At 40.6% G+C, this 19,908-nt stretch overlaps 1 protein-coding gene across 4 annotated transcripts in view; it reads right to left on the bottom strand.

Moving 5' to 3' along the window:
* Nucleotides 1-4,084: 4,084 nt before the first annotated feature.
* DCAF5 (DDB1 and CUL4 associated factor 5) overlaps nt 4,085-19,908 on the bottom strand; it is a 78,182-nt gene continuing 62,358 nt past the window's right edge. For all 4 annotated transcript variants that reach the window (XM_052782361.1, XM_052782363.1, XM_052782364.1 and 1 more), the window contains exons 8-9: nt 12,776-12,903; nt 4,085-6,142 (exon numbers count right to left, since the gene is read on the bottom strand). In XM_052782361.1, the coding sequence (XP_052638321.1) occupies nt 4,337-6,142; nt 12,776-12,903 (1,934 nt within the window). In that variant the 3' untranslated portion in view covers nt 4,085-4,336. The remainder of the gene's footprint in view (nt 6,143-12,775; nt 12,904-19,908) is intronic.

The raw sequence follows: 19,908 nt of genomic DNA, 5'->3' as shown, positions 1-19,908 counted from the left end.
GCAAACCTAGCACCTGCCATAACCAGTGGGGTTTTTTGTTGGGTTTTTTTGGTGTTGGTTTTTTTTCCCCTAAAGGATTGCCATTTTCTCAGTAGGTGTTTGAAACGAAGTATCTTGTTCATACTGGTGTAGCATTAGCTGGGCTAATTAGTGCACCCCAACACAGCTGCGGGAGTGTGCTGATGTGTTTTATAAATTACGTATGTGCTAGAACTGGCTTATTAAATAATTCCTGAAGAACTATGTGCATAAGCACATAGTAATTCAGTTGTTACAGGCATGTGCATTACTCTCTGGTACTCTGCAGACTCTGCAGCAGAGCACTGAGCTTCCCAGGTTTGGCACAGACAGTCAGAGAATCCAAGGGGGTGAAAATGAGAGAAAACATCAGGTATAAAGGGTACCTCTCTCAATAGTACTGCCTGTAAAAATAGACGAAAACTCACTAACACGGAGCATTTTAACTCAACGAAGCAATAACAAAAATCCTGTCTTGCTCTTGTCCACAAACAGCAAAATAAATTATCACTGCACATGAAAGCATCCCAGGACCTTACTAATACCAAGACACATCAGCTTCTGATGGCCACAGTGAGCAAGAGACCTCTACGTGTTCACTGGGATGTGACAAGGCAAAGTACAAGACCTCAGAAGCAGACCTAACTGCATTTATCTTCTTTAAATATCTGAGGAAGAGTGAATTTCTAGCTACCAAGTGACAGCCTATAAACAGAGATTAAGACCAGGTTTCAATCACTTGCTCTATCATGAAACTTGGGGGGGGGGGAAATCCACTGCAATTTTTGCAGAAGAAAAGGTTCTGCAATAAGTTGTCCTTCCAATTATTACTCCAACTGAGACAGGCTGGGTTTCAGAACATACTGCAATCAACTGGTATGCCCATGGTCAAACCCATGTTCTTCCCTTCTCAAGGCACCTGTATCTTTCTGCATGTGCTTTGTCTGCAAGACCGAGCTGTTCCTCAACAGCAAAAGCGTCATCTCCATTAAGCCACTCACCTTGGAGAAGGCTCGCCAGTTTTGGTAAGAAGATCACTTGAGAGCCGGAAAAAACCCAGTAGAACTTTGGTTGATAGATCTCATATCCTCCTGCATCTTTGAAAGCAGTTAATACCCCAGCCCAGAAAAGCCTCATGCTTGCCTGCTTCAGAGGAAGAGTCAGCTTTGACTCTCTCACACTTGGGTTTGACATTAATGCTTTAAACAGAGAAAGCTGAAATAAGCAAACACGTAACTTGTGAGCTTGTAGGAATATCAAGAAGAATTTCTTTAAAGATCGGTCTTTCTCTGTCCAAAGTGTTATGAAGACACGTGAGGGAGAGTTTTTCTTTCCCACTGATAAGGTTTTCTGGAGATGAACTGTACAACCTGGCCTAGCAAATTCCCTGCCATAACAAGCTGCATGAGAAGTAAATAGTGGCTAACTCACAAGGTAGTTCAGGATTTACACAACCTTTTCATTTCTAAGTACATGGCACATTATTAGAAAAGGTGAAATCTCTTCAGATGAACTTGTAGGATTTTCCACTCAACAGCTCACTCTCTGTCCCCAGAAACAGGGAGTGACAGTCCCACTGAGCAACACTCCGATCTAGCAGCCCAGGAAACGGCCGGCACACAGCACGCTTGGCAACCCAGTGTAGGGGGGAGAGCACAGAGGCATGGGATCAATGACAAAGCAAAGCAACCTACAAACAGCAGCTCTTTTCATTGCTGGCTACCTGGAGCAGACAAGCTGTTGCTTGCTTGCTTTTTTTGGTCTTTTCCAGATAATGCAGCTGCCTAGTGCTGATAACATTTATTTATGTGAGGAGAACCCACTGATTCGGCAGCTGCAGTTCTTGTGTGCAGTGAAATTTCCTGTGAACAAAAGGTTAAGATTGCAGCCCACCTTCCTCCTCCTGCTTGACAGAAACTAGAAATAATAAGCACACAGACAGCATGGGAGGCTGTCTTTGGGAAACCACAGCAAACCTTTATGCCCAGAACCTGCAGAGGAGCATTAACACCAAACCTGGGAGCTTTTATTCTGCTTTTGAAAACAAACAAAAGAACCAGAAAGTGAGACCACAAGGCATTTGAGAAAACACTGAGAAAAGATGACCATGTCAAAGGAGGGTGCAGATGCTCATTCACCAGCCATCTGGGCATTCTACAGAGAAGGGCAGAAGAAGAGACAGCTGAGAAAGTGTTTCCAATGTAAAGAGCTTTAAAAAAATAAAATAATAATAAAAAAGTTTTGACCCAGCAACCTCAAGATTTTGGCTAAAACCCAATGTTTACAGTCAGGTGCTTATACAACCAAGGAGAACACTCCTATAGTGATGTTCATTGCAGCGATCTAAAATATAATAAGTACAGAACAATTTTTTCAATAAGGTAACAATGTATCAGCTTGTTCTTATTGCACTTTCACTCATGTTTGAAAACATCCCTTCCCCTTTCAACCATCTTACATGCTCCTTAAATACGACATCGTATCTTATTCCAAGTTCTCACTTAGCAAAGCTGACCAAGCATGGGCAAACAGCCTATGGCACACAGTAGTCGTAAGAAAATTTTTCAGCTCATATTCTTCACTCTCCCTCCCATACCTTTCCCTCCAAGAATCCCTTCTGAAGCACTCCTTTACTTTCATCATGTTTTAACAGGGCATCTTCCTTCTTTCCCCAGGTACCAAGTAGCTGTGCATATGACATAATTATTCTGAGACCAGTGCTCTACAGCAGTAGTACTGCTAGAGTCATATCAAAAGCAAAAATCTCCTATTCCTTAAAATAATCTAGCCCTTCCTCAGTACTGGGCTTGAAAGCCTGTGACAATTACTGTGGTCAAAAGAAGCCTCTTTTTATGTTGTCAGCACTGCAAGGCACAAACACAGTTTCTATGTCCTTTACAGGTGGTTTCTTTTCCCTTCACACACTGACTCCTCCTACCTTGTTGCTAGGGCAGCAAGTGCAATTTCACCAATGCCAGAATGCCAGAAATGAGACGACTCACTAGATACTCCATTAAAAAGAATCCAGGCAAGAAAGGACTTTGTCCACCTGAACAGTATGCCAGTTCATGACAGCCGGCAGCCAGAGCTACGCTCTTGCTCAAGTTCTCATTGCCAGACTTGGAGTCCCGGTGTGCTCACACATGGGGACGTTTCTCTGAAGCTCTCCCTTACACACACAACTCTGTTGAATCTATCTACCCATCTGCAGTTTTAAACGTTTGCAGCACAGTGGTGGAAAACGAACTCTGACCTCCAGTGCCAACCTATTTTGAGCTTTGGGCTAAGAAAACTGCTAAAAAAAACCAGTTTTCAGACTTTGCCAAGTGTTGCTGTTAACATGCATCAGTTACATTATCCATCCTTCCACTATTTTCGCTTTGGTCTACTGCCTCCCAAAAGCAGGCACATGGGGAAAGAGGAGGGCACAGTCAAGATACATCCCAACACTCAGAGCCATATTCTTAATAATAATAATAATAATGAATCTCTATGTGCTAAGCTCACAGAAAGGCATGTTTCAATGCCTGATTTTTAATAGCCCTTGGTTAGAGTGAGGCCTACAGCATAATGCCTTTCTCTTGCCAAACAATCACATTTTAGTATAGTGATGAAGCTGTGTTAGTCAGTTCTTTTCTTTAAAAAAAACCCACAAAATTGAATGTCACCATGGGAACAGTCTAAAGTTGATTTTGGAAAGAGGCTCATTTCCTATAGCTTTTCTATTGGCATAATAATAATGTCACTGAACTGTACCAGAAGCAAGTGCTTTATGAAGTATCATCTCTAAAGAAACCAGTCAGTTCTGAAAATATCCTCCCTTATGGTTACATTTCTTTCGATTCTGAAGCAGAATCAAGGGCCCAGAAAGGTTTCTTCCCCATTTTCCTCAACAAGAAACACACCCCAAGCTACCACCAGTGTGATCTAATTCAATCATTCTTCAGCCTGTAATGTGTAATAAGTGTCAGTATGGAAAAACTCCTTCTTAGAAGAACAATTAAAATTTAAAGCAGTCATCCTGGTTGGCTGGCTGAACAAACGACACATGTTCACACAAGAATAATTCAGTCAACCGTCTTAATAAGGATTTACTTTAAACAGAACCTTGTATTGGTACACTAGACTCAGTCTCATTAAGGAGTAAGTTGGATTTTTATACAGCATGAACCACTGGCAATCTAAAACAGACCCACTGAAGAATGGAATGGAGAATCAAACGCAATGTTTCAGACCCAAGCTCTATGTGCCTTTAATACTTTCTCTTTTCCTTTTTTTTTTTTGAGAGAGTGCACACTATGACAGACATTTGCATTTATCATGTTTTTAACTTCTTTTCTAAGGATGAACTCTCTGAATCTGCATCTTCCAACTCCGCTCTGTGTCTTTTCAGTCCTCCGAGAGATTGAGTGCTCTCACTGCCTGTAGGTTGCAAGTCAGCAGTATCCTCTCTTGTGCTCACGTTGTAGCTGTTGGAGTCCATTTCAGACAGGCAGCAGTCTTTGTGCAAGGTCACACCCATCTGTACAAGGTTGCCATTATCAGCATTTGAGTGCACCTGTAGTCCTTGCATCACAGTCTCCTGCTCTTCAAAGCTCTGTCCATTGTTGAAGCATGAAGGGCGAAGATGCAAGTGGCCGTTATTGTGGTTAACACAGGAGGTGTCGAGGCTCCTCTCCTCACTGTCATCAGTCTGGTTTCTGGAACAGTGACCTGACATGCTACAGATGGCAACAGTGGAGAATGGAGGGACCAGTGAGTGATGGCTTGATGCTGGTTGACAGTTCTGACTATTTCTCTGTTCCATAAGTCCTGCAGTCTGAATGCAAGGTTCTTCAGTACAACTATTTAGCCCTTTGCAGTTAGGTTTTCCATTGAGCTTTTTAGTCTCAAAAGAATGCTCTATACCTCCACTGCTAGTGTCTTCAGATGTGTTTTCTTGACCCTCCATCCGCCGCTGATTGTCACATTCATGAGCTTGACCATTACTAGAATTTTCTATCAAGCCACATTCTTTTAAAGTTTCTTTGTTGTGGCTTTCAGTAGGAAGAGCTGGGGAACCTTGAGGAACTACTGAAGTCAAGTTGCTAGCATCCTCCTTATTTAGCAAGTGTGCTGTACTGTGCCTTCCACTAGTTCCTGGTTTCCCTTCGTCATTCTCTCCACCTCCTCTGGAGGATTCACCATCTTTAGTAGCTGAATATGATATGTAAGAATAATGAAGCCATTTGTAAGCTTTGTAAATCTTTCTCTCCACTGATTCACTGTCTGAACAAGGAGACGTCCTTTCTTTGAGAACTTCTTTGTTGGCTGAACTCCTTTCTGGTGAAGAAGCCGGAGAAGAAGAAAGATCATCTACTTTGATCTGGGGGTAATCATAGATGTCCTCACCTATGTAAGGGGCCACATTCTCCGTGTTAGTGCTAGTCCTTTCCTCCTTTTGCACCTTCTGTCGGCGCCTCAGTGCGTTGCGTTGCCTCATAGATGTGCGTCGTTCATTCAGTTCCTCTTCATCTTCTGTACTGCTGCTGCTGGAACTGCTGGATTCGTTCTCCTCAGGACTTGGGGACCGTGGCCGTGGGAAAAGGTCTGTATCTAGTTCTGCCTCACAGGTATTCTCATCAGAATCAGACTCATTGGAAAGGGCCAGGAGACGTTTATCCTGATACTTCCTCAGTGCAGAGAGCCGCTGTTGACGGGAAGCCATGTCTTCTCTGGCTGAGGGGGATTCAGTTGATCTTAAGGCCCTTAAGTTATAGGCAGTTTCATCGGACTCTTCAGCCACATGTGGTGGGGAGTGATGCAAAGAGGAAGAGGACTCTGACTCGCTGTAAGCGGAGCGCTCACTTACTCCTGCATGGAGCTGCAGGATTGTGCTCTCACTGAGGTCGCTGTCCGAGTCAGAACTCCAGCCCTCGATCTCCCGGCGCACCAGGGAGTCAAAAAAGGCCATCATCCGTGGATCTTCCTGGACTGACTGGTTGGCATAATCATGGGACAAACCACTACCACTGTTCAACACAAGACTGATGTACTCTTCATGAGTGTAGAGGCAACGTGAATCATCCTCAATTCTACCATCCAGATCCCCTGTGCAGTCAGGCTGCTTGTAAGGACTCCAGATCTGTAACAGAAAATAAAAAAATACATATGTCTTTGAATTCATAAACTACTATAAGCATTTGAAATAGAACAGTAGTGCCAATACGCAGAACAATTGCAAGTTGCAGATTGTTTTTATTAATTCTTATTGCTCAGACCCGTACTTACAAGTATTCCAGAGATGCGGGGCTTTTTTCTCCCCCTTTACAAATGTTTTTCCTGCATCTACTTCACCCATCCAGAACGTAAAAGCTCTCACACTGCAGGTTATCCATCATTTCAATATTTCATTATGTAATATTTCCCCCAAATTGCAGGGCTCTATTTTTATGTAATAGGGGATGCTTACTCACTAATGGTTAAGAATAGTTTGTTGCCTACAATACAGTCTTAGCACTAATGAAGGCACTTGTTTCCCAGGAAACTAGAGTTGCCTGTGCCAGTGATGTAGAGTAACATTTCATCCAGCTGCATAGTCAGTCACACCTGATCAGCAGGCAGGGAGCTGAATGTATGAAGGTGAAAAGCAGAGCTGCGCCACTCCCTTTAGGGAACAGTTGTGAAGGAAAGAAAGCATCCAACATCCTCTCAAGACACTGCAGCTGTTTTAGCGGGGAAAGGTGAAGGAGAAGAGTTTTACTGAAAGCTACTTTTGAAGTGAAGAGAGGGAGTAACATTGCAAAGTGTAATGATTTTGCCAATAGCAGCAGCCTTGACTGTGCTGTCCTTCTAGCCTTCCCTCAGTTTTCCTGGTGTGGAGAGGAAAAAGGAAAAAAAAAAAAACCAAAACCAAAAACCACCCAACAACACACCCAAAAGAAGATCCACCAATATCCCTGAGAAACTAGTAATCCATAGCAAACATAATAGTGGGATGTCCTCACCTTTCTCAGTTTTACTCACAGATTCAGGGGCAATATGATTAAGGCACTCATTGGACAACCACTATCAGTTTATTCTAGATCAATGGTTTAACGTGATGCACAACACTTACTGTAAGCAGAGCTATTATGTAGCTTATCCACAATACTGCCTTACCGTTCTGCTTATAAAATATCTGATTTCAGGCATGCTTTGGTTTTACCATGCTAACAACCTCAGGGGAAAAAAAAAAAAAAAATAAAATCTATGCCAGCTGTCTATACCAAGGTTGGCCTTTTGGCAAAAACATCTAACTCTTTTCCCAACAGAAATTAGCCAAGTTTTGTTCCAAGTAGACAAAACCACTAACAAAAAGTGTGTTTTGCCTGTGTAAATGGGATAATCAGCACTCATCTCAGATGCATAGTTAACACATGCAACATAATCTGATACTACCATGACAAGCACTATAAAAAAAGCCCACAAGATTGCCAACAATTCTGTATTCCCAAAGATTTTCAACAGTGTACACTAAGACCTTACACCTTTAATATTGGAAGTAAAACGAAATAAATTCTCTTGCAGCTACCTGTTCAGCACAGCCAAATTTAAGATGTACAGGTAAACTTTATTCTGGAATGCTCCCAAACTTGACTGCCTTTACTTTGCATCCTCTGTAATTTATGGTTAACAGAACTTCCACATATGATCTGGCTACATAGATAAAAGAGACACTGTTCCAAAACTAAGGTGGGCTGCAGATACACCTTCTTCTGTATGGCAATCATTAAGCTGCTTTTCAGAGCAAAGGCAAAGGAATGTTACATTGCGTTACAGTAACCTGTTCCTAGGAACATGCCTCAATACAAAGGTGTATTTGCTATTTGTACTTAATTGCTATTTTGACTAATTGCAGTACTTAAGCGAATTCTCTTCAAGTACAGTTCATTAATATAATACTTGAAACCAGAATGAAGACAGCCTCCACTGCTTGGTTCAAGCACTGCGCTTACTAGACACATAGCTCAAGGGACAAGCATCAGGTTCGGATAAGGATAACAAAACCCAATCTAAGCCCACGCTATGGTTGATGGAAGTCTATGTACTTAACCTTTTTGAATTATTCAAGAGAACAGAAAGAAATCTCTTTTCGTCCTCTAATTATTTCCCATGCTTCAATTCCTAAAGACAACATAGGAAAGTGTCTTCTCTCAGTCAATGCATGAGATTGTTGATCTGGGGATATACCAAGTTTTTTAATAGAAAAATAGAACTCTACTTGCTCAAAAGACTATTCTGAGTTGCTGCCTTCTTGATTATTTAACTAGCCCATGTCCAGTACCTCCTCTCATGATTTATCAGATCTTTTCCCCTCTTTGTCCCACTGCTGAGCATTTCAGCAAGTAGATCAGATCTTTTTGTATTTAAGCAGCATGTACCTTTTTGTACATGCTTCATGCTGTACGCCTGGACAAGCAGGCTGGCATGCCCCTTCCTCAAATAGTCTTAGCAGTGTCAGATTGATCAGTAGTTTTTTTATAAAAATTCTTTTTTTAAGTAAGAGAATTAGAAAATTCTTAGATTCTGTATGAACCAATATAAATGGAGGAGAGGCAGTCTGCGCTGAAGTCCCTCTGGGAAAGGTCTGTTTTATAATGAAAAGTCATCTAAAAAGGTACATAAATTGTGCACAGAGAGATTCCACATCCTTGTTAGTGCTACCAGATCTTTCTGCTCACTCTGCAAGCATCAGAGAAAATACAGCAGTGTTAAATATTGAAAAGATAACTACAAAGAGTCCATAGTGAGGCTTTTCCCTTCCAAGACAGATTTGTTCACAGAGGAAGAGTGAATATTAAAGACAAGACAAGGGAATTCAGGACGAATACCTGTTTGTATAGGATCAGATGTCTCTGGAGACTGATATTGCTACTTTTTAGACATTTTGCTATGAGGGAGTGTGAGGGCCTGCCTGAGACCCAGAAAGAAATCAGACCAGAAATCTATCCTTGGCAGAACCAGGAAGTCTTTAAACAGGCAGCAACTGGTACAGTGCTCTCTGTGGCATCTGAAATGGGCTTCTTTGTAAATGGCATGCTTTTGCCTTTTTCTCACCCTCTGACTGATGCCATGTCGAGGAAGAATGTGAGCAAATTGGAGAAAACAAGTTGGCAAATCATCCCACTGAAGCAACAATCTATCAAGAATTTATTTCTCTGTCAGAGGATTAAGGAGCTGAATATTACTCACTGATGCCCTGAGTACAGATATAAAAATAGGAACAACAACAGAAAAGGGGAGTACAAAATTGTTTCTCTACTACAGCAGAGATGCTTCAGAGAACATCTTTGAATTGCTTGTGCTCCATGGTGGCAAACCCCCAAATTTTAAAACAAAAAAGTAGTTATGCCCATAGCGTGAGAATAATTAAACCCAGCTATATTAGATTATCTGATTAGGCAGAGGCAGCTAGCCACAATGACATGAATCTGTCACCATAGCAACATGGGCAAACAGACTTTGCTATCTTTGATATACTGATGATTTTTAAACAAATGGGACCTATAACAGTTGTGCTCAGTTACACAGTATTCCATTTCCAATACAAACCAGTATTTCTTTCTGAAAATCCTTGTGCACTTTATCTATTTTATCTTTTCTGGAACTGTCTTCCAACTGCTAATTCTCCGTGGCCCTCCTGTAAGCCCCACACATCAGAGGGAATGCCTCATTTATTTCTCCTGCAATGCAATTCGTTTTCCTGCCAGCACATCCCAATGTCTCACACACTTAACTGAGGGGAAAGTGGTATTTTTCTGTTTTATATTGCTTTAGCCCTCATAGTGAATACTTGCTGCAAATTATCATTTTAGTTCACAGCTGTGCTTTTCCATACAATTTTACTGAGGTTCAGGTTTCTGAAATGGAGGGCAACGAGCAATTCATCTGGGCTGATGTGTCCAGAACACACTTGCCTAGAGTCAGGGTTTCTAGTATCCTTTATTAATGATCTTGTTGAGTCTTATTTTAACTTTCTGAAACCTCCTCACTTGAATATTCATACACACATACACGCCCCCATCTTATCGACAGTATTCTCAGTCCTAGCAGAAATCAAACCCTAAACCACTGAGTTACTGAATTATATTCTTGCAGGTGCTTTACAACAAAATAAAACTAAAGCAAAAAAGCCAATAACCACAAAGGTCAAAATCATCCTTGTGAATACTACTCATTTCAGCAGGGCTAGGCCTGAAATGAATTTGTATCTCATTTGCAATCAGCATTAAAATAGCAAGTGTGTTGGCAGAAGCATGTGGAATTATTGAATGGCTTGTCTGTATCATGCCTTGATGCTGGTGCTACCAGTTCCTCACTTCTAGAAATACCAAATTTAGGCCAGCTAGTCTAAAAATTAAGGGTTCAGACAAACAACTACTTGCATCTACATTTTTAATTCATCAGAGTTTCTGCAACAGAGGGAATGTAATACCAGCCAACCACAGTGAAGTTATCTTCTGTGATTTAATCCAGAAAAATTTTTAGAAGACACTTGAAGGACAGTAAAAGGAAAGACGCTTCTTAAGGAACTGATTAAAACAAAAAACAAAAAAACCAACAAAACAAGAAAATATAAAAAACCTAACTACAATTTTTATTTATGGCTCTTCCTCTTGTCATCTCAACTTCTCTGAGCAAGCACATCGAGCATTTATATGGGGGAAAGAAAGATAGCCATGCAAGAGAAGGAATTGTGTTCCCAACAGCTTTTAATGCCCCTCAGAACTGCTGGTAGTGTTTTTCCTGTTTTTCCCTTCTGCTAGTGGCAGTTACTAGCTTCCAGCCTATCTGTAGTAGTAGCTGGAATGAAGAAGAAACCACCATTGCGTGGTCACCTGCAAACTGCTGTTCACTAAGACAGTACCTTTAAAGAGTGAAGTCATGCAGATCAGACAAGATACGAGCCTTAAAACAACCTGATCCCCAAACAAAGCATATCACAAGCTGAGACAAAATAACACACAACAAAACGGTAAGAAGTTCTGGCTTGCTAATAAACTTAATACATTAAACACCTTTGCCTTAATTTGTTTCTAGCTTGCAATGTTTGGGGAATTCAGGTCCTTCAAAGCAGCTACACGAGTTCCATTGCACATACTGCGACACACCAGGCGTTCTCTTCTAAGGAAGCATTCAAGCAGAGGTGTCTTTGAAAGACTTACACAACCTGTGACTGGAGCCTTAATCGAACTAACCTTTTAATCACCAGGCAACCCCCCCACCTCAAAAAAAAACCCTAGCAGAAGTACACAAAAGCAACACAGGGGATGTTTATACCAATGCTAATCCAACAGTCTAAGCACACTCATGCAGGAAGGATTCATAGGGTGAAGGGTCAGCAGATCTAAAATCCAAAAGGGAGAATTCAGGCTGCATGAATCAAGTGCCCAAAGCAAAAAAAATGCCTCTGGCAAAACTGTTGTTAAACAGTGGCAGTCTGACTGCTTGGAAATTGAAAAATCAGTGAGCTGCTAAGAATGTTCAATGCACTTTTGTTCAAAGCCTGTATTTGATAGATTTATGATCAAATCTGTCAGAGGGACACAGGTGAAGAAAAAAGTAGAAAAGCAAACTAAAATACCAGTGGAAGATTGAAGAAAAGGAAAGCTGAACTGCAATCAGAACCTAAATGCTGATAGTAGCTGTAATGCAAGTGATGCAGCTGGGCATTTGGCCATGGTTCCAGGGTTTTGGGCCAGTCCATAAGTTGCAGACCACTAACACATTCCTTTGCAAGACAAGTTCATTCAGTCAACTTGTAGCTGAGTAAAGCATTTACTAATACTCAACCTCATTTATAGCCACATGCAAGTAAGACTTTTATGAAGTCATTCACCAAATAGTTAGAAGCAGCATCCGTTCTCATTATCCTACTTAAAAATTAAATTGTTCTGGTTTCTTTCATCTTGTTGCTAGACCTAAGTTATAGCAAAATTTCTACAGCAGCAGAATGCAAAGTGCATTAGCGTAGCATAATTCTCTGCCTCCCCACCCTCAACTTCTGCTATTAGAAATGACAAAAAAGTTTCTGCCTTGTTCTCACAACATTGGCTGTCCTTCCTTAAGGAAAGAAAATTTCAGAACCTAACAACGTTTCTTATCTCTTTACATTCCACATAAAAAGGCATAACCTTTCTAAAAATACGGTACATTGTTAGAGGATTCAGAAAAGACATATTGTGGAAGGTATTAAGAGTCTTGTTTCCTCTGGAAGCTACAGAAAGGTATGTTGAATTGATTCAATGCAGAAGTATGTACAAAAATTAAAGAAGGGCTCCTGAGGCAGTATTTAGGCTAAATTCAGCTAGGTCAGGCTAGGCTAAGGCTCAGTGATACTCTTTGGAGAGATTTTTATTAAATTTTAGCACAAAGTATCAGAAGTCTTAGGAGATCACGTCACAGCTGTGACCAAACTCTCCCAAGAAAGACTGTTTGCATGATACTTCAGTTATGTACGGAATGAAACTGGAAAAAAAATTCCTTTTTCAAGGTACAAATCCAAGAAACTCTGATCTTATCCCTTATCTCCAAAACCTTTACAAGTGAAATGGAGTTTAAAGTTGAAATGCCCAATTAAAAATTTGCATCAGTGTAGCCAGCAAATAAGACATACCACTTTACAAAAGAATAAGATGAGAAGACAGGATGGGTGTGGAAAAGAACTATGCTGAGCAAAACAAAGCATTTCTTCCTGAAATATTGAAAGAACACATTTTCTGATAATTACTCTTACCTTTATAATCTTTTCAACTCCAGAAGAACAGATCATGTAAGTGTGAGGATTAAACCGGACTTGGTTTACAATTGACCGATGACCTTTCAATACCATAAAAGCACCATTGACGACCCTGCCAATGCCACCTAGGGGAAAAACAGTCACACACTGAAATGAATAATTAAATCTTCATATTGCTTTCATTCATTATCATTTAAAGTCATATTATATTTGACAATGCTTTCCAACTTTATTTTGCAATATTTTAAGGCCTGTGTTGGCTCCAGAATTCCAGTTTTATGAGCAATGCCTCTATGAAAAGCTTCAAGTTTGATGAAAAGCATCCTTCCTGCAAATTAGGACTTGGAGGCTAGCTTTAGTTCAACTATCTAAACAAACAATGAAGGTTTTTGACCTAATATGACAAGTATGTGAATAAGAACAACATACATACTTAATGAAATCACTAGTGAAACCATAGTGCCTAAGGCATGACACTACTCACAGTTTGTAAATTTGAAGCAGAGACAAATAGAGGTTGACTTTTTTAATAGCTATACTCTTTTTTAAATTTATTTTTTAAATCAGCAATTCATTACTGTCACAGTTGACTCTAGTCTGATGGGTAGGAATCTAAAGGAGGCAATCTTCAAGGCTACTAACCTGAGTTACTACATTACAGCTGGACTTAGTATAGCTTTCCCTAGACCAGGACCTATAACAACTCATATTTCTGTGAATCAAGCTTAGAGAGGGACCTGAAATAATACAACTGACCAGTGGGTTATATCATTCTTTGTCACAAGGCAGGAAATTAGCTGAATTGGAATGCTTTTGTGCTAATGGTAAAATTCAAAACAGAAGCCAGACAACTTTTCTGCTTGGTCATTGATTCTTACTAGGTCTATACACCAAAGCAAGAAACTGTCACACAGTAATTTTTTTTATATTCATAGATTCACACAATTAAAACCATAAATCTGTTAAAAACCACACCTGTGCATCTGAATAAACAAGTATCAATCAACGTACTATGATTAACTTTAGTGAAAGAAACCAAAACTTTTAAAAGAGGGGAAGTAAAAACTTTAAAAACCACTTCAGAAGAAAACAATGTTGCTACTGACAACTTCAAAGGTCATAAGCACACCTTACAGAAACTTAAAATAATTTCATTAGCTTCTGTGCTACTTACAGTTGTCTTAACACTAAACAAGTAAACCTTATGTTCTTCTTGCTGAAGATGTTTGCTATCCTCCTTTGTCCTCAACAGGAGCTTTCAGCTACAAAAGCTGCTGGTTTAAGCCCTAAGCCCAATGTTGAACAACTTGTCTTCTAAAACAGAGAGTCAGAGTTCTCCTGCAATGCACACTTCCTAAAGAAAAACTTGCATTAACACTGAAAAGTAGCAGGATAGAAAGGTCAAGAAAAAAAACCGAAGAAAAAAAAAAAAAAAGGCATTCCTATATCACTTTCCATTTGTTAGGTTACATAAATGATAAAGAACTGCAGCTAGTGAGCTTGTATTCATCCCCTCTCCTCTTAGAAAACGTACTCTATGCCTCCCACTCATTATAACTACACTCTGAAGACCAGACTGATGTGTACATGGTGTACAAACCATGATAAGAATTTTGAAATGAGGATTCATCCAACGCCTAAAAATCCACAGTCAGATCTTTTTACTGCTTCTGGCAAGTGTTCTATTTGCACAAATCAGTTTTTGCAGACCAAACTGCAGTCTCATGGCACTTTGGGATTGAAAGATAATGTGCCTGAAGAAGGGAAAAAGAGATTGGCGAGTAACTCTAAGGACCAAAACGCATGGCCATTTTCAAGACTTTGTGTATCGAATGAAGGCTCATTTAAAATTAAGAAAACTTGAAAGGCAGACTATCACTCCAGTTAACTTCTAAATATGTTCATCAAAACTGAACTGAGACTGAGCTACCTGGAATGGTTCTCTTATTTGGGTACACCTGTATTTTCTGTAAGGTTCAGAGAGAAGTTCTGCCACTGGAGCAAGATTTCAGCAGTGTAAGCAAAGTTGACTGAGAAGTAACTGACTGGAGCACGAGTTCATTAAATGCCAAATTGGGCTCTTTTTCTTTTCCATCTTACGAGATTCCTCATGTCCTTTCATTCTGCTCACCCTGCTAGACATTCATGACCACATTTATGGCTGATGGCAAGTTGCCCTACTCCCACAGCATTCCTTCTAGCCAAATTACAATTGTCAATCCAATTGCGTCTATCAAGCCAACAGTAGATGGTTACATCAAGCCCAGTTCTCAACACATTTATCTTGACCTAGCAGACAAATGTTCCAGGAAAGAGGGCCTTGGGAACGAAGAGACAATTTGCTTATGTTTCCAAGTCTGTAAGTAGTGCCTAAAAGAAGTTTTAACTATCCACTGACTCTAGCTGCCTGAATTCAGTACAAAACAAGAAATATGCCCTACAAAACACTTCCAAAAGAGTCAGAAGTTAGAGAGACAATGAGCAAAGAAAGAATTATAATGGAGATTAAATACAAATTTAGGGCACCAATATCTTGGGCTGCATTTCCAGGTCAGTCATCAGCCTTTTGTGGTACTGTCAGCAGTGTGAATTAACCCATGGTTATTTTCCTAGTCTTCTGGCATTAAACTTTAAATGTTTACCAATACACTAAGAGCACTGGATGACAAGTGCACAGCATGCCATGTCTAGAACACAGCTCTCCCTAGGCTGTAGTCAAATTCAAGCAGTGTCTGAAGCCCAGAAAGCCAGCCGTATCCTGGATTGCATAAAAAGCAGTGTGGCCAGCAGGTCAAGGGAGGTGATTCTCCACCTCTACTCCGCTCTCGTGAAGCCCCACCTGGAGGACCGTGTCCAGCTCTAGGGTCCCCAGCACAAGACAGACATGCACGTGCTAGAGCAGGTTCAGAGGAGGGCCACAAAAACGATGAGAGGGATGGAGCACCTCTCCTATGAGGAAAGGCTGAGAGCGTTGGGGATGATCAGCCTGCAGAAAAGGCAGCTCTGGGGAGACCTTACTGCAGTCTTTCAATACAGGGGGCTTATAAAGAAACACAGAGATAGACTTTTTACCAAGGCCTGTAGTGACAGGAGAAGGGGCATCAGTTTTAAGCTGAAAGAGCATAGATTTATATTGGATATAAGGAAGAAATTTTTTACAATGAGGGTGGCGAGACACTGGAACAGGTTGCCCAGAGACGTTGTGGATACCCCATCTCTGGAAACATTCAAGGTCAGGTTGGACTGGGCTTTGAGCAGCCTAGTCTAGTAAAAGATGTCCCTGCCCTTGGCAGGGGGGTTGGACTAGATGATCTTTAAGGTCCCTTCCAACCCAAACCATTCTGTGATTCTACGAAGGAACTCCAAAGCTTTCTGCTTTAATATTGAAGTTCCCTAAATTCCTTTTAAGCTGTTAACAGTAAAATCAGAGGAAGCATAGTACCAGAACATACTTCACTCCTCTCAGAGTGAAGATGAACTTCCCTACAAAGCCCCTTAAAACAACTAACTGACCAATTACAGGAAAAGTCCCCTAGGAGCAGATTACTGCAATCACAAATCTTAGCAACCAGCTTTTTCCAGTAGTATGAGAGGCTTTAATCATTTAAACCAAAAAGTATTGACTTCAGCAATACTCTGATAATCTTTGTGTCAAATATAATAAGACTGCCCCAGAACCTCATTTTGGACAATCCCTTGCCTGATGAAATTTTAGTCTACAAACTCCTATGTGCTTAAGCAACATCCCTAAGTGCTTTAATGCAGAGCTTTCTACATCCTTATCCTGACAGTGGTCCCTTCATTTTATAGTAGCCCGGCAAAGTTGGTATCATATTATGTGAGTATCTGCATGGCAGACATATGCCTGTGTCCAGACTTGTCTGGAATCCCCCTGGTCTCTCAGCAGAGGCTTAGCTGCAGCCATACAGCTTCTAGCCATCTCACAGTGTGAGTTAAATTTGCTCATGTCTGCTGGCAAAAAAAAAGTGCATCTGTACGTTAAGTGGAGGTTGGCATAAGCTGCTCAAATTCCTGAGGCCATCTTCCTTTTTTGCATGTAATAATATCTATTTCTTTTTGCTGTCTTCACTTGAACTGGTATTTTTATTTGTATTGTTCCAACAGAATTGACCTCTGCTATCCCAACAACATTCAAATTTTGCTTTTGAGATTTGGGGTTCTTTTTAGGGGATGCGAGTGTTGTTTGTTTGCTTTTGAATTTAGTGGCATGCACAGGTCCTGCAAGTGTTTTAGCATGGCAGCTTTTATATTCTTAGATAGTTAACCATGTGTATAAGCAGTGTTTATACATAAGCCATTAGCTTACATATATGTTTATTAATAATATTTTTTTTAAAAGTTTTCAGAGGCTGATTATGCCGATTTTAGAAGGTTTCTAACTTTCTAACCTCTAACTACTGGAGGGAAGAGATGGAGATACACTAGCTGGTTTTGCAATACTTTCCAAAAATTCCTATGCTTAAAGACAGTTCTGAGTAGTGGTTTAGCGTTCTAGCTGTGCTGGTCAATGTTTTTTTGGTCTGCTTATTTGATCCACAAAGTGAAATGTCAAGAAAATCCCTCTTCCTCTACATCCTGCAAATAAGTGCTCCAAAGAGGAGCAATACAAAGTCTCAAAAAATTGTTTAACTAATATCCTACTATGAAATCTGACCGGCTGGAAGAAATAACTTATAAAAGGCTAAATCTGAAGTGTAAATTTTAAAACAGAGTTCCCCTACACACGTTTGACAAGAATGCCACTGCAACACAAGGCGTATCTACAGGCTCTGACAGAGACAGAAGGAAGGAATAATACAATGCTTTGAAGTAGTGATGTCTACTATGTTGCTAAAGTGATTACTTCTTGGTTCGCTTTATTATTTTATGTTTTAAATATTATGCTAATGAAATCCTTGTTAATTACATGGTTTTGCAAATATTTATGAAAATGAGTTGATATTTCACATATTGAGAACATGCTGGACAGTACATACCAAAACATTTTAAAAACCACTAGTAAATCATAATGAAAGAGAGTGAGATATTTGGACAGCAATCTGACTTCCCATGCACAAGTTCTACAACACGTAGCAGTGTTCAAAAAAAACCCAGAAGAAGGAATTATTTGAAGAATAAGGAAAAAAGGGAAGTGATAGATTATTAGGAAAAGTGCCCTAGTGCAGAAATTCTGTAAGAATGTAAAACACTCTCTAAACTAATGGAAGCTCTGTTCCAAACATTTAAAAAAAAAAACTGCCAAAGTGCCAGAGAACTTGCTGGGATAAGGAACAATCCTCCACTGGCTCTGTAACAGAAGAATTAAATGACCTCATTAAGAAGTCCTTTCTATCTAGGACACTGAAAAAGAAGTCCCACTGGCTGTTCATATAAGGTAGAAAGACGTTCCACAGACTAAAGCATAACTTCATACAAGCCTTGTAAATTACTCAAAGTGCTGAAAACTCCTGAGAAGGACCAGATATTTGCAGCTGCTGCGAGTGTGCCATAGCATACCATTCCACTGTAGTACTTGGCACTACAGTAGAAAGCTCATTTAAAATTAATTTAGTTTTCATTAATAATAATACAGGACACATTTAGACTGTAGGCCACTGCCCTGCATTTGAATCCTATGAGGTCACGATGCGCTAATGGAAGAAGAGATACCATAGTTTGGCAAGCAAATGCACAGCACAATGCAAGCAAATATGCACAGCATATAGGGCCTCTGCCTTCAGTGCAGCAGATTATGTTTAGACTCCTTAAAAAGACTCTCTGGTCACTTACACACCTGTATTTGTTTCATACAATGCATGCCAGCAGATGGCTTTGCTCCTCAGAGGCCCATCTGTAGAGAACCTAGATTTAAACACAACCACTCCTGCCCTGAGAGCACAGGGCCCTGCAGCATCCCTTCCTGTGGGATCAGGGATCTGACTGCAGCTCTGGCAGCAGCCAGAACAACTTCAAGGTTTCTCAGCAGCACAGGCAAAACTGACTTTGGTCACATCAAATATGGGGTGAGAACAGCAAGGGCTGGCCAAGATCCTTTCTTCTCCTGGCATGGCAAGAGGACACAGTTTGGAGGAGGCACTAGGGGACTCTGGCTTAGTACTTCTGCTGCTACAAGAGAAAGCGAAATGAAGCATCTCCCTGTAAGAAAGCAGCTCCAACTCCATGCTCAGACTGCTTCCTTTGTCACTTTTGAACCCACCCTCCACCTCCCAGGCCAGGTGAAAGGATCAGCATGGCCTTCCAGAGCTTTAGCATAAGCACAGGGAGCAGTGGGCTGGCATTAGCACCTGCCTCAGGCAACCTGCTCTTCCATGCAATCACTCACTTTGCCTAGCCTACACCTAGAGTCAGCCCCGTGGTGGTCTTGTACTTCCACAGAGGTTCCAAAAGCCAAAGAAAAAATTCATATTTAAACATCTAAAGAATATGCAGACAGCTGTAGTGGTAGTGGCTATTTCTGGATGTGTATTTTCTCCCTTCTTTTGTTGCTGCTAAATATCTGCCATATCTATCTACGCCTTATCTATACCAAACCTCCCACCGTTGCTATCACCAGTAGAGCTGAAAACAACATGAAAGCTAAGACAAAATTACTATAGAAATAAACTTTGGCACACCCTTCCCATTCTGTCCCCTCTCCTGGTCTGAGAGAGATTGCTTTTTCGGTGTTTAACTGCATAGGTTGCAATGGTTTTTACAATGTTACTGGAACCATGCGAATTACCACCAACAACTATGTTTTCTAAACGTAAAGAGAATAAAGTAAGTGAAATTATCACACAACTGACAGCTAGGTTTTTTTTTTTAAATGGAGGTGTGAAAACTGCTTACCTGTGCATTTAGTTTCTACTGGTAGCTGCAAACACATTCAATACAATAAAGAGGAAGGAGCTTTGGTACAATCAGATGGCTAGTTGCTGGGGGCTAAGGCTTCTTCAGCCTCTCCCAGTGCTCAGTGCTATCTTCAGCTTTCTAGTGCTAAATTAGATATTAAACTTGCTAAGGCAGGTTAGAGAAACGCTCATGGGTGCTGAATCTTCTTCCTACAGCACTACAAAGCACCCAACACTGCCTTGTTTTCTGATAGATGCCATCTAGCCAGGACACTTCCA

Source organism: Harpia harpyja, chromosome 3, assembly GCF_026419915.1.
Source record: "Harpia harpyja isolate bHarHar1 chromosome 3, bHarHar1 primary haplotype, whole genome shotgun sequence".
NCBI classification, from domain to species: Eukaryota; Metazoa; Chordata; class Aves; order Accipitriformes; family Accipitridae; genus Harpia; species Harpia harpyja.
Note: the sequence above shows the minus strand (reverse complement) of the source record. Positions and strands in the feature narration are given on the sequence as shown.